The 14,450-nt window shown below is 34.8% G+C and overlaps 1 protein-coding gene across 3 annotated transcripts in view; it reads right to left on the reverse strand.

Annotated features, from left to right (window-relative positions):
• Csmd3 (CUB and Sushi multiple domains 3) overlaps positions 1–14,450 on the reverse strand; it is a 1,137,155-nt gene that overhangs the window by 118,886 nt on the left and 1,003,819 nt on the right. For all 3 annotated transcript variants that reach the window (XM_036207646.1, XM_036207645.1, XM_036207647.1), the window contains 7 exons: positions 11,959–12,077; positions 10,335–10,404; positions 7,727–7,843; positions 5,972–6,181; positions 2,624–2,812; positions 1,799–1,976; positions 808–953 (listed from right to left, as the gene is read on the reverse strand). In XM_036207646.1, the coding sequence (XP_036063539.1) occupies positions 808–953; positions 1,799–1,976; positions 2,624–2,812; positions 5,972–6,181; positions 7,727–7,843; positions 10,335–10,404; positions 11,959–12,077 (1,029 nt within the window). The remainder of the gene's footprint in view (positions 1–807; positions 954–1,798; positions 1,977–2,623; positions 2,813–5,971; positions 6,182–7,726; positions 7,844–10,334; positions 10,405–11,958; positions 12,078–14,450) is intronic.

The raw sequence follows: 14,450 nt of genomic DNA on the forward strand, positions 1-14,450 counted from the left end.
ACATTTAACTTAGTAGATTATAGATCCTGTGAAATGTTTAGATTATTATGACAATGTTATGTAAAGCAGGATATGTTTTTATAAGGCCATGGGCATAGCACATAAAAATATGCAATTACTATAAATGGACATTTGTTATTTACAATGAATACAAATAATTTGAAGCATACAAATATAAAGGGAGATTTCTGTGAGAAATGTAGTATCTTCTCAAAAAGTGAATCCTCTGAAGATGGTACTCAGAACAATTCCATATAACCAAATAAAATTGAGACTCCACAAGTAATTTCTCAGGGAGAAAAGCTATAAACTTAATGATCTGGATTCATAATCTAAAAGTGTAAGATTCTTGTACAGATACAGTTTCGAAACAAGAGTATAAATGAATGAGTAATGTGATCCAGAGCATAAAGTTATTAGATGCTAATTTTAGAAAAATTCACAGCAGGTTGACTAGATTAAACATTTTTCGTATAGAGAATCTGTTGCTGTCTCCAAATTACATGCAGTAAAATATGAACAGCTGGCTCTCTTTTATGGGTTTCCATGCAAAATGATTATTTTCCGCTGGGTAATTACTGGTTGATTTATTTCCTATATCCATTTGCTCACACATTAATGTCCCTAAGTACTTAGAAGAGGTCATGGTTTGCAAGTAAATGTATTTGAAATGCATAAGTTACACTGATGTTCAAAGTGTCAGATTTTAATACATTTTCAATCACTGGATAAATATATATTACATTCAATTTTTCAGGACAATTTAAATGTTATCAAATGAAATAGAAACACTTAGATAATACCAACCGTGATAACTGAGCACAAAAAAGCCACTTGTTGTGAAGTCACTGTGGAATTTGATTAGAATTTGATTTGAAGTGCTGTATACTGATTCCAGTGCAGTATTGCCACTGAACTGACCGATCTGGGGTGAATTTTGGTCAGGTCCATCCCTATTAGACATGGGTTTGGAAGGAGAGAATGACACTGATGTTTTATAGAGTTTTGAATAAATTTTAATGAAGACATTGCATATAATCACATAACATTACATTTAGTTCAAAGTAAAACAATCTTTGAATAAAAAGGATATTGGTATTCCATGAGCCTACACAAAAAATAACATGCTAAAATATGAAACATATAAATGAGTTATGATTTTATTTAAATGAAATGTGCCCATACTAATAGTAATCAATAAGTTAACTTTAGTTTTTAACCAGCACTCAGAATTCCTTAAAGTTTGTGGTGTCTTCTTTTGTTACTTTATTTGACAGCAATCTTGAGAGTGATAGACTGTTACAATTAGTGTTCCTACAACTAACACAATGTTTCCATCTGTGATTAATTCAAAGATTTTCTTTATACTTGTAATAAAGTTGCTTCAATTGATACAATAATAGTATAATTATTTTTACTGTATAATAAATTATTATGACAAGAATTTAATAACCACATAACACAATTATGACCTGAATAGAGGATCTTATAGTTCATCAGATTTTATGGATAGAAGACTTCCTTGAACATATTATGGCAATTGCTTGCCTTAAAAATTTTCTAATAATGACTTTAATTTTTTTTCACTCATGAAGCTTCTGCTTCTTTCTCAGATAATATTCTCAAGTTTGTTTATCATGTTTGTCTCATTCTGCAAAAATCCATACTGCCTCCCTCACTTATCATGCCAGTTCAAATGTCAGATGGTAGTTTGTAATTTAAAAAATTGTGATATATTTTCATCTTAACCTAATTGCGTTCATAATTTAATCAAGCAAAAGGAACAGTACTGACTTACCATACAGTAATGAAGTCATAGATGGGTTCTGTTTGAAGAACAGTAAAATTGATGTAGATTCCATTCCCAGGGGGGACTCTTACAAGCCAAAAACAGTCTTGGAAGTTTGGATACTCATCAGGATAACCAGGAGAATAAATGGTACCATTCATTGCAGTTATATTCCCACCACAAAGAGCTATAGAAAAGGAAGGATCCATAAACATTTTTTAATAACAAACTTGCACTAGATAAATAGCACAGCTATCATAGTTCTTCAGCAATTATAGTATATCTGTTTCATCTTAATTGGTGAGAATGTGCAAAATAAATATCTTTTTTAAAATTATTCTACAGGTCTGTGACATATCTGTTGTCCTTGGTGATTGCAAGATTCATTAATCATTTAAAATACTGTATATTAAGGCAAACACAACTTCTCTCTCATATTATGTCTACAAATAAGGCTATACATATTGCATATTTTATTTTCAACATTATTTTTATAGACTAGGAATTCAAATTAAAAAGCTGTATCTTGATTCTGTTTACCATACTGATGCCAAAAACATGGATCCCTTTCCCTTCCATGTACATAAAAGATGTTCTAAAGTGTCTAAAATGTTAATAATCTACTCTCACTGGAATATTAATACTGCTATTATTAATATACTATATAGCCAATGTGGGATTTTTGTTGTTCACCTTTTTCTGTTATTATAAATTCCTCAACTAAAAACAAAATAATGATGTCATGCTTTGGAGAGTAAAACAAGTAAGAATGTCCCCACAAGAACTATTAAGAAATGACATCATCTAAAAGATAATTTCAGTTTAAAAGCCTACCTTCACACCTTGGAAGTGGATGGTTCCAATTCCGACTAACTCCATGAAGACATGTGAGAGCTGAGTTGCCAATTAATGTGTATCCTGGGAAACATTCAAATGAAATGGTTTGGCCCACAGTAAAATCATTGCCAATTACAAACCCATTCCTAAATGGGCGAGGATCAGGACAGCTTTGCAACTGATAGGCTAGAAAATAAAAATGAGAAAGAAGAGCATTTTTCTTTTCTGAATTTCAAAGACCACAAATGGGTACTATTTATAACTTAGTAATCGATATGCTACTGCTCATGGTTAGTTATTATATAAATACTAATTAGGCTATGGTAAAGACTGTCAGAGACAGTGTAATGAGTATTTCCTCTCATATCTATAATTTTTGTATTTAAAATGATAATTCATAAAAATGCATCACTGCCTTACCCGATGGTGCAATTTATCTAAATTATGAACATGAATAGAGATGCAAACTCTTCTTACAGCCACAATTTTAATCAAACATATTATGATTCCCTAAATAGAATGTAATTGCTTCATGGTTATGCCACTTGTACATAGAATAGAATAACTACATACATGTAAGCCTAATTCTTAGTCTTTTGAATTTTAAAATCATTTCTCTAAATGAACCTGAAGTATCTCTGCTGAACTCCTACATTTTTATTATTTTGAGTTGTTTAATACCGAAATACATTTGTTCTTCTCTTTTCATTTTGTATAAGATAATATCGCTCTTTTGTCTGTCATTGATGGCAGAGACTCTCCCATTTCCTTTCATGCCCTGGGTGCTTTGTCAGCAGTATTAATACATTTTGTGTTTTTTAACTGCATGAAATCCTAAAACTATCTGAAGCTTTATCATTAATAGTTTCAAACACAGTGACTCACATCCATCAGTAGCATAAGTTCCATGGAATTAAACATGCTCATCAAGCTATGTCTGTACTGGGCACTCAAATGGTACACATACCTGCCGGGCGATGGTGGCACACACCTTTGATCCAGCATTCAGGAGGCAGAGGCAGGTGGATCTCTGTGAGTTCGAAGCCAGCCTGGTCTACAAAGTAAGTTCCAGGAAAGGCACAAAGCTCCACAGAGAAACCCTGTCTTGAAAAACAAACAAACAAACAAAAGTACACATACCTACATGCAAACAAAATACTCATATACATAAATATTCAATTACCCATCTAGACTTTACCTGATACATAGTTCTGAGTTGTCTAGTAGCAAAAAGAAAAAAATAAATTCTCTGTTTAAAAAAAAATACATTTTCTGAAGATTGAAGCTAGTTCTATATTTTATGTAGATGGTAAAGTGTTATTACTGGTATAAGCATCTAAGGTAAATCAATAAGAAATTCAAAGATCCTTGTATTGAAAAGACAACCCCCAAAATACACATTCATGATAGTCCTTAGTAATTAGGCAGAGAGAGACATAACATATTTTTTACATTTCTATTCATCTCCGTTATTACAACTATTTTGTGTCAATTATCATTTTAAGATTTTTAATCTCAATCTAATGAGGTTTAGATATATAAGATCCCAAGTAACATATAATAATAGGTAAGTGTCTTGAGTAATCATTCATGATATACACAAGGGTATTAATGGAAATTTTGAGGTCCAGCCTCTTAATTTCCTTCCAAGGGGCCCAGGAGAGATGCTACCAATGGCGGGGAAATAAATCTAGATACATGGAGCTCTTTCATTTATTTGCCTGCCATCATAATTCTCTCTAGTCCTCTCAGGGACCAGTCTATATCTCTCCAAAAGCAGCAACAACCTCTGTGTTTACAACACAGCACAAGAATTGCAAGGTCCCCACCAGAAACTTCCTGGTTGACTTCATTTGCAACCCAAAGGGAGAGTAAGTAAAAATGGAGTTAGATAGGGGCTGGAATAAATCAGAAAAGGAATGTATTTGCTAGAAATATATCCTCATATGTGGGTAGGTGAAGACATGACGAGTCTATCATAAATGTGCTCAAACTACAAACTAACAGGTGATAGGGGAAAGAAATCTTTAAGTCACTGAAAATAAAACTGCCTCTATTTTTTTCTCTGCTGCTAGTTTTCTGACAGAGCAGGGTAGGGGTACTGATAACAAGTCAGTCTGCATCACAGCTTGAAGCACCTGGTGAGAAGGAAAACCCTTTGTTCTAAGAAGTTGCTCTGGGGCAGTGAGAAGTGGGGGTAGGGGATAGGAACTTGATTTGCACAAGAAGCAAAGCTATGCACCTAGGAGCCAGGCACTGGCTTAGGAGCCGTGCTGTCTCTGTAAGGATGTTTTATCTTAGTTCAGGGGCTTCAGGCACCTAGCAGGTGGTCTGGTCAGATGTTCAGTTCCTTGTCCTTCAATGCTTTGTTTGGAGCTGGCCCTATCTTTGGATGTAGCTAAAGGGGATATTTGCAAAAGGCAGATACCCAATTCAAATGCTAAAAAGGGAGCAGGGAGCTTGGAGGCAGAAGGCCCTGCCTATGTAAACTTACCCAAATTCTAGCCTGAGGAGGAGGCTCACACACACCATTCTAGTGAATTATGAGCACAAAAAATTCATAGCAAGAAACAGCTGAATATTAAGCTTAATAACACCAAATATACATGGATAAATGGCTTCCCTCTTGAAGGGCACTTTGGTCGGTCCAGGTATAGCTTATTATATAAAGCTGGACTTCCTATTTCATATTCTTGTGGCCCATGACAGGGTATGTATTTTACAATCATTTTACCACTTAGAATTCAACTGGAGTTTCTGGAATATACTACCCATAACAACTGAAGAATGATGGAGAAGACCTATGCTGCACTAGCTCGAACAGGGAGACTGAGGATTTTAATCCAGATCAACTTCAACCTAAAGCTTTTCCTCAAAGGCGATAAAAATCTTGTTCAAAACCATTCAATGTTTTCTTAAACTCGGATCTAATGTAATACAGCCATCAGTGTGTTTGCTTTATATTCTGATAGCCATATAATAAAACAAAAAGTTTATGTAAGTTGAAAGTAAATATTTATCCTCAGTGTCAAGCTTTCACTTTTTAATTATTTTGTCGTGCTTAATTTAATTTTGATTTAGACAAAATAAAACATTTTCCTAGTATTTTCCAAGTTAAAAGAAACAAAATTGCATGAAGAGTGTGCATGTTTTTTGTTTGTTTGTTTGTTGTTTTTTACTCTTCCTAATTGAAGCTTGCTTAATTTAGCTTCCTTCAACTCCTAAAACAACTACAACATGCTTATATTAAGTTAAGTAACTTCTGACATGATATCCATGGCCTTGCATATGCTCGCCCATACTGCTACCATTGAACTACCTTTCATGTTTTATCCATCATCTTACCTTGATACACAATATGAAATCCCTGTTTGTTCTGTGAATAGTCACTGTGAAAATACAAGCTGGTTTCATGGGTTGTGCTAAACAGGGAAGATGGGATTTGAGGACCACTGAGTCGGCCAATCACAGTGCTAGTTTCTGAGGATCCACTCCTCACTTCTAGGTAATCATGTATGGTTTCCGTAGAGAAGTTTACAAACTGCAGATGCACACCTAAAGAAGGAAGAGCAGACACAGTGCTGCTTGGAATTATTGCAATATGTATAAATAGCAACAGACATGTAAATTTGCAGCTGTGTACTTAGGACCTTTCCATTTATTTCAGAAGGCTATTCAGAAGATCTACACACTGGTGCTTGTAACACTTGGGAGGTGGAGGTGGCAGGACAGGAGTACAAGGTCCTTAGACTGTATAGTGAGTACAGTGCCAGCTGAGGCTACATGAGACTGTCACAAAACTAAACAGCAGAGCTGAACTCTAAACCCAAAAGTCTTAGCTATGTTAAAGTTCTTCAGGGAGTACATGCTCATCCTAGGCTTCTCAGAGCAAATAAACATTAAATTAAATGTTAGATATGTAATACCACTTTGTAGATGTACATTCTGGCTTGCTTACAAAGATAATGTGATGAATTCAGTAATCTCCAGAAACAAAAAAGCCTGTCTGTGTACTACTAGCTTATGACAATAAGAAAATAGTTACAAAAAATAATGTCACATGACCTTTCTGTGAGATTTACCCTCAATACATGTTTCTACCTCAGACTATTTGCACAAGCACACTCCACATATTCACACAGCCATCCTCACTCTGGACACAATCCAAATGAAATAACTTCTACATGTGAAAGAGTTGTCTGTCCTTCCACAGTCACTGGAGCCTTGTTCACAAAAGTCAAGAAGTGGAGTCAATCTAAATGTTTAGTGCATGGCCAGTGGCTAAAGAGAATGTGGTACGCACGCACACACACACACACACACACACACACACACACACACACACACACACACAGAGAAATGCTGTTGTGAGAAAGAAAGGAATCGTTATTTTGGGGAACACAGATCACAGAGGATCTTGAACCCATTATATTCAGTGGAATCAGCCTGGCTGAAGACACAGATCACATGACCTCACTGAAGCTGAGAAGCCTGGATAAGTGAATTTACATCAGCAGAGAGTAGAGTGTGCTCCCTAAAAGCCAGGGGAAGAGGGGAGACTGGGATCTGCTGCAGTTAAAGTACACCGATGTCAGACAAAAGAAAACCAGAGCAGTACACTTTTCCATGTGGTGACTGGAGGTCATAATATGATATCATGTTCTTAAAAGTGTTGAGAAAATAAAATTTCAATTGCTCTTGCTCTCAAAACAACAAATAAACAAAGCCTTGGAAATAATGACATAACACACAACAATTTGATTAATTTACTCATTCCACAATGTGTTCATAATGTGAAACATCGTGCTTCATACACACACACACACACACATATATGTGTATTTATATATACATCACTTAAAAATAAGAGACAAAATAAAAATACCATCTATCTTTAATTTTTCTAACAATCCAAGTAAAATATATTTTGATGAAGCAAAAATTACTAAAATTGTATTCCTCAATCAATAAACATAATTTAATATACTCATGAATGAAACTTCAACATATGAATTTTTACATGCTCTTATTGGACACATATACTTCTTTTTAAGACTGCATTAATAAATATTGAAACTTCTTTCATATATGTATATATACCAAAGCCGATGGGCAGCTTTATTGTCCATGTGCAATCTAAGCTGCTCGGATAGTTTCCCGGAAAGCCAGGGCTGAGGATCACGCCACTGAAATCTGACATTGAGCCACCACACTGAGCTGCAAAACAACAGAATTCCCATGTAAAGCTGAAGTACGGGATATATTTCTACATTTACAAAGCTAATGGGATCCTTTTAAGACTTCAAAAATCATGTAAGGTAATACCATTTGATAAAATGAAATACAACCCCATTCTTTTAGCAAATGCTAGTTAATTGGTAATTCACTTTTCTAAAACAGCACAAAAGCCATAATTACTCAGGAAAAAAAAGTGCAGCTTAAGTCAATTATTGTTCAGAAAGTAACAGTTCGCATGCAATGATACACTTAAGCAAAAAGGACACGTTTCTTTCCGCAGTGCAAAGTAAGCAGGCAGATTATTTTTTCTTTCCTAAGTACATCTACTGCTGTTTTGAGTCATTCCAAAGACAAAGTCATTTAGACTAAAGGAAAGACAACTGCGTGAGCTGTCAGTGCCATATTAAAGAGGAAGTCATTTTCACAACCTTCCTTTTCTTGTTTGTAAGAAAGCCCAACAAAGAACTTTAAGAAAGCTATTAGCTTCATTTTATCTTAAGAGAACCAAGACAAATGAACAAAGAAATATAAACAAAGAAAGACACATATATTTGAAATTTTAGTCAGACACAATAAATAAGCCTATGCTGGAATCCCTATGGAAGAGTAACTCGATGATCTAAGGGAATATTGCTAATTTAACTCTGTATACAGGGGCAATATAATTATTTAATGTATACTGTATTAAATAATATTTTCATTTTAGAAGCCATTCTGTCAAGTAAATGCATAGATTAACATATCTTCTTAGCAGACATCAATAGACCATTGATAATTGTAAAAAGAAGTTAAATTTAATGGCTCTTACTTAAATACTTACAATTTCCTTTTAAAATTGGCAACAGGTACATATTCAGACTTTGAGTTGTATTTCATAAACACTGATCCATAAATGTTTTATCTATGTGTGATATTTGGTAACTAGTCTGACATGTGTACTCTAACATATATATTCTCTCTTTCTCTTTCTTTATACATATACATGTGTGCAGAGTCTGTGTACTTATAAATGCTTTTTTCAAAAGTGTGTTACCATTAAGTTCAAAAATACCTTTCTTTTTTCTTTTTCTTTTTTTGTTTGTTTGTTTGTTTGTTTTTCAAGACAGTGTTTCTCTGTGTAGTTTTGGAGCCTGTCCTGGATCTCGCTCTGTAGCCCAGGCTGGCCTCTAACTCACAGAGATCCGCCTGGCTCTGCCTCCAGAGTGCTGGGATTAAAGGCGTGTGCCACCAACCCCCGGCTGATTTTCTTTTCTTAAAACTGTCAGTTCATCAGTCATTAAATCAATTCAATTTTTAACACCATGGGGGAAAAGTTAACTGAGAACCCTGGATTCTGGACTGAGATGGAAGATGACCAGATGTTCCATGCTCCTGTCTTGAGTTTCTCTCCATGGTAGCCTGTGTGTTCTCAAATTGTGAGCTGATTAAGCCTCTCTCCCTTATTACTGTTGGCAGAATATTTTAGCAGAATAACAAGAAAATTAACAAAACATTGTTCATTGTCTTTCTAATTCTGACCACTGGTTTTGTTTTGTTTTGTTTTGTTTTCTCAAAGTTTTTGCCACTTACAATCCAAGCTTATTATGTATAACACAAAAAAGTAAAAATAAAAACACACAAAAAAATTCCCTAAAAATATACCACTCACAAATAAACTTTTTAATTCATGGCTTTTATAGCTCAAGTATTTCTGCACGTATATGATAAAGATAGCATAACACTGTGAATTGTTTTACATTTTCTTATATATAACTCTATATGATATATTTTTGCTAGTCAGTAAATATCCCACCGTCATGCTTATTAGATTTTTAAAGTAGCGCACACACTACTTTGAAACCCTTAACTTGTATTCCACTACATTAAGTCCATAATGTGACCCGTATTCAGAGCTAAACACTCTAAACACGTTCTATCCCATATCCTCAAAATAAACCTGTGAGGCAAACATTGCTGTCTCCTTCTGCAGAGGGACAAACAGAAACTCCAATAATAAGACATTACAAAGCTATTTTGCATTGAGCTGACCTTTGAATACACTACTGTTGGATATCAAAGTCTGATGATGTGGTTTCATAAAATTTCAGCATATACACTGAACTTTGTATTTTCATTTTATTTAAAGTCTTTCTGCTATATAATTCTGGTTGGTTTGGGTTATTTTCTGCCTTTGCTTGTTAGTTAGCAATAGGATATTCAATTATTACTTTGAAGTATATATTATTTTTATGTCATATTAAGAAAATGACAAAGGAATAAAAGCAAATGTATTCTGTTAATATCTATATTTTCTCATCCACTGTTATGCATTAAAGATTAAAAGTTGTAAAATTTTAAAATTAAAAAAGAAAATAGTATATATCAAAATGACATTTCCATAAAGGAAAAAGACAAAATAAGTTAGAACATGAGTTATAAAATGAATCTCTTAAATTTGAGGAAGCATAAATGTTGCAGTCTTTTCACTTACCTAAACAAATGGGGATTGGATAATTCCATCTTCTAACTGGTCCAGGCATACATGTGATATGAGAGTGACCCTACAAAAAATGAGACAATGTAGTTCAGTACACACTTACAAAAGATGAAGGAAATGTATCATACTGAATGATTAATGTAGGATATACATGGAGACACTGTCACTTTTCCATCTTTGAGGTTTAATATTACTTAAGAGATATAATTTTACATTCTTGGATAAAATTTGAAATAAAAAAAACCTGCAAAGTCTTGATAGAAAGAAAAATACATCATGTAATGACAGCATTATGATTTTAATATTCTTTTATCAAAGGATGGTCTACTATTAACAAATTAGCTGACATGGCTGAGTGCATAGTGCTTTGTAATACATTGGTAGAACATGAAGATGAGACACATAAAAGAACTGTCATAGTTATTTTATAAAAATGTTTTATAAAATAAAAGTGGATGCAGGGATCCTCTGCCAGGCCCCAGGTGGAGCTCCAGGAGTCCAATAGTTGAGAAAGAGGAGGGACTGTAAGAGCGTGAATTGTTGAATCCAATATTGCAAAAAGCACAGGGACAAATACCCAAACGAATGGAAGCACATGAATTATGAACCAAAGGCTGTGGAGTCCCCAGCTGGATCAGGCTCTCTGGATAAGTGAGACAATTGAATAGCTTGAACTGTTTGGGAGGCATCCAGGCTGTGGGACCCAGACCTGTCCTTAGTGCATGAGCTGGCTGTTTGGAACCTTGGGCTTACACAGGGACACATGCTCAGCCTGGAAGGAGGTGACAGGACCTGCCTGTACTGAATCCACCAGGTTTAAATGAGTCCCCAGGGGAGTCTTGGTCCTGGAGGACATGGGAAGGGAGGGTAGGGGATGGGGGTAAGGTGGGGGTAAGGGCGGGAGTGGGGAGGACAGGGGAACCCATGGCTGATGTGTAAAATTAAGAAACAAATATAATAATAAAAAAATATTTTAAATCCCCCCAAAAAAGATTTTAAAGTATATTTTATATACTACTACTAATATAAAACTTATGGGACTAAGAAGACTAAGAAATTATGATGCCATTTTCAAAAATTAAAAATATTATTATTAAATATTTATTGCATAACAAATTTTATTGTTTTGAATGTGAAATTTATTGTTTCCTTTATTTAAAAATAAATTTCACAAAAGGCCAAGATTTATGGAGATTTTTGGGAGGCTATCTACATGAGTCCTTCTGAAAATATAGTTTTTTTATCAAGATAATTTTTTAGTGGATTTTCACTAATTTTCAGAATTTTATGGTATTATTTGCAGATTTTAAATATTCAGGAAGTCAGCTGCCACAATTCAGGATAGATCTAGAATGTGAATTAAATACTTAATGCAATTTATCAACTTATATTTTTGACTTATCCAAACAAAGTAATTTAGTTTATTCCAGCAATTTCTAAGATATATGTTTGACTTATTAATTGAACATTGCTTAGTTAAAGAAAAATCAAAGTAGCTATAAATCAAGATTTTTTTCCAAAACCTGTAGATTATTAATCACTGATTTGCTGAAAGATCCCAAAAACCAACATGATGATAGATAGTCTCAATAAGTCACTAGCTTTACAAGTGACTTACCTGAAGAGAATAGCCTTGATCACACTGGAAGGACACCACATCTCCAACCATGTATCTGTCTCCAACTTTTATTCCACTGCTTGGGGTTTGTGGCTCAGGACAGGAATCCAAACCGATTGCTAAAGTTATTTAATGAGAACAATATGAATAACTTTCAAGTGATGATTATTTCTATTATGCATAGTTGCCTAAACTGTATACATATACAATTTATTTTTTTCTTTTTTATTATTTAAAACTATTTTAAGTTTAAATATACTTTGGTCATATGCTTCCCCTCTCCCAAGTCCTTCCAGATCTTTTCCTTCTCTTCACCTAACCAAATTTTTCTGTCTCCAGAACCAAACACACACTACAACAATGAACCTCACAAAAATCAAGAAAACAAAATAAAACTAAACCCAAAAAGCAAAGCAAAATAAACTGTAACCAAATAAAAGCTCACAAAAATACTGTGGAGTCCATTATGTGTTGGTCAGTTACTCCTGAACAGGATTATACTGGAGTTGTTGATATATCAGTGTTACTCTATTACAGAAAATCTCTCTCACAACAGGTATAACTGACAAGTAAGGGAGATGATAAAGTAGAAAAACCATCTGAGGCTAGCCTGGTCTACACTGAAAGTTGCAAGCAGCCATGGATACACAGAGAGACCTTGTCTCTACAAACCAATAGATAGACAGACAGACAGACAGACAGACAGACAGATAGATAGATAGATAGATAGATAGATATGCATGCATACATACATACATACATACATACATACATACATATAGATATAGATATATTTCCCAATGCTAATTGAGCATCAAAAGACTAGGATCTCTACTATGAAATACCATCTTCTATGCATCTTCTATAAGAGACAGGGAAACTACAACTATGATATTTAAAAAATATGATCACATCAACAAAACATTCAAAGGGACAAAACCAGTTGACATGCCAAAGTGGACTGGGGAAATCCTAAAAGTCCCTTTCTACATGAAGATCTATAGGCAATTAATGGCTGCTGAAAGAGGTTGAATTCAGTTTTTCTAGTAATGAACCTCCTCATAGATTATCTAATCATGAATGGTTAGCTTGAAACTATGAAAAACACCAAATGGATGGGGCTGGGAATTTAGCTCAGTGGTAGAGCGCTTGCCTAGCAAGCGCAAGGCCCTGGGTTTGGTCCTCAGCTCTGGAAAAAAAAGAAAAAAAGAAAAACACCAAATGGACTCAGATGGCTCTATTTAAGCATGCATAATTATTTATGTATATCTATAAAAATATATCATGAATTTGTGAGGGGGTTGAATATTCATAGGACTTGGAAGTGAGAGATGGAAGAGTAGAAATGAAGTAAATATATGGTGATATTTTATTTGTGCTGAAATGTGATTTTATTTGTGTGTTAATAAAGTTGCCTGGGGATCAGAGCTAAAAGCAAGCCACCTAGCAGAAGTCCAGTGATGGTGACACATACCTTTAATCTGATCACATGGCAGGCAGAGTCTCTGCTTAGTCAAAGACATAGCCAAGCAGTGACCCGAACCTTTAATCCCAATATGTACCATAGAGACCTGGAGGTCTGTATAGACAGGCAGTGATGAGGAAATCATATGGTTGGGTTTAGAGCCAATGAGAAGGTAGAACAGAAAGGCAATAAAAAGACAGGTCACACAGGAGAAGGTCTCTCTCTTAGGGGAAGAGATGGTAGTGACTGGTAAACTAAAGGTAGTCTTGGGCTTTGCTAGTGCTCTGGTCTCTTAGGCTTTAACTCTATATTTGACTCTGCGTTTCTTATTTACTAAGACCATTTAGAATTTCATCTACATAAATATAGTATGCATATTTGAAATTCTAAAAAAAAGAGCTATTTTCATGCATATTCTTTAACCTACTTTGTTGAGTATTATTTAAAGGTGTGTTACTTTTGTTTATGTTGCATTTGTTTAATTCTGTGAAGCTGTGTTACTGTGCCTGTCTAAAATACCTGAATGGGCAATAGCAAAGTAGGAGAAAGGATAGGGGGGCTGGCAGGCAGACAGAATATATGGAAGGAAAAATCAGGGAGAAAAGAGAAGTAATAGCCAGAGAAGGAACAAGAAAGGAAGGAGGAGGAGACCGAATTAAAACAACATTTTGTTGCTCAACATGGGGCTCAAATACCCACCTAGGTAGGACCTGAGAAAGTTGGGAGAAAAAAAATACAACTGCTTTAAGAAGCACTGCTGTTCATCTGGCAGCCCTATATAAAAATGGCAAGCTAAATAAAAACCACTTGTAATAACACAGGTACTGGCTTCTACAGCTAGGAAGACTGAAAGCCATTTTCATTCACTAACCTCTGACTGGGGCCCTGAGCTATAGGCTTGGCTTTTGTGAGCTGCTCTTGGAGAATCCAGGTGCAGGTTAGCAGTTTAAAGGTTTGCTCACACAGTTAAAAAAGGCTAAGAGATTCACAGTAAAAGAAGTCCAGATGGAAAAGCTCTCTAAACAGG

Source organism: Onychomys torridus, chromosome 16 (genome assembly GCF_903995425.1).
Source record: "Onychomys torridus chromosome 16, mOncTor1.1, whole genome shotgun sequence".
Taxonomy (NCBI): Eukaryota; Metazoa; Chordata; class Mammalia; order Rodentia; family Cricetidae; genus Onychomys; species Onychomys torridus.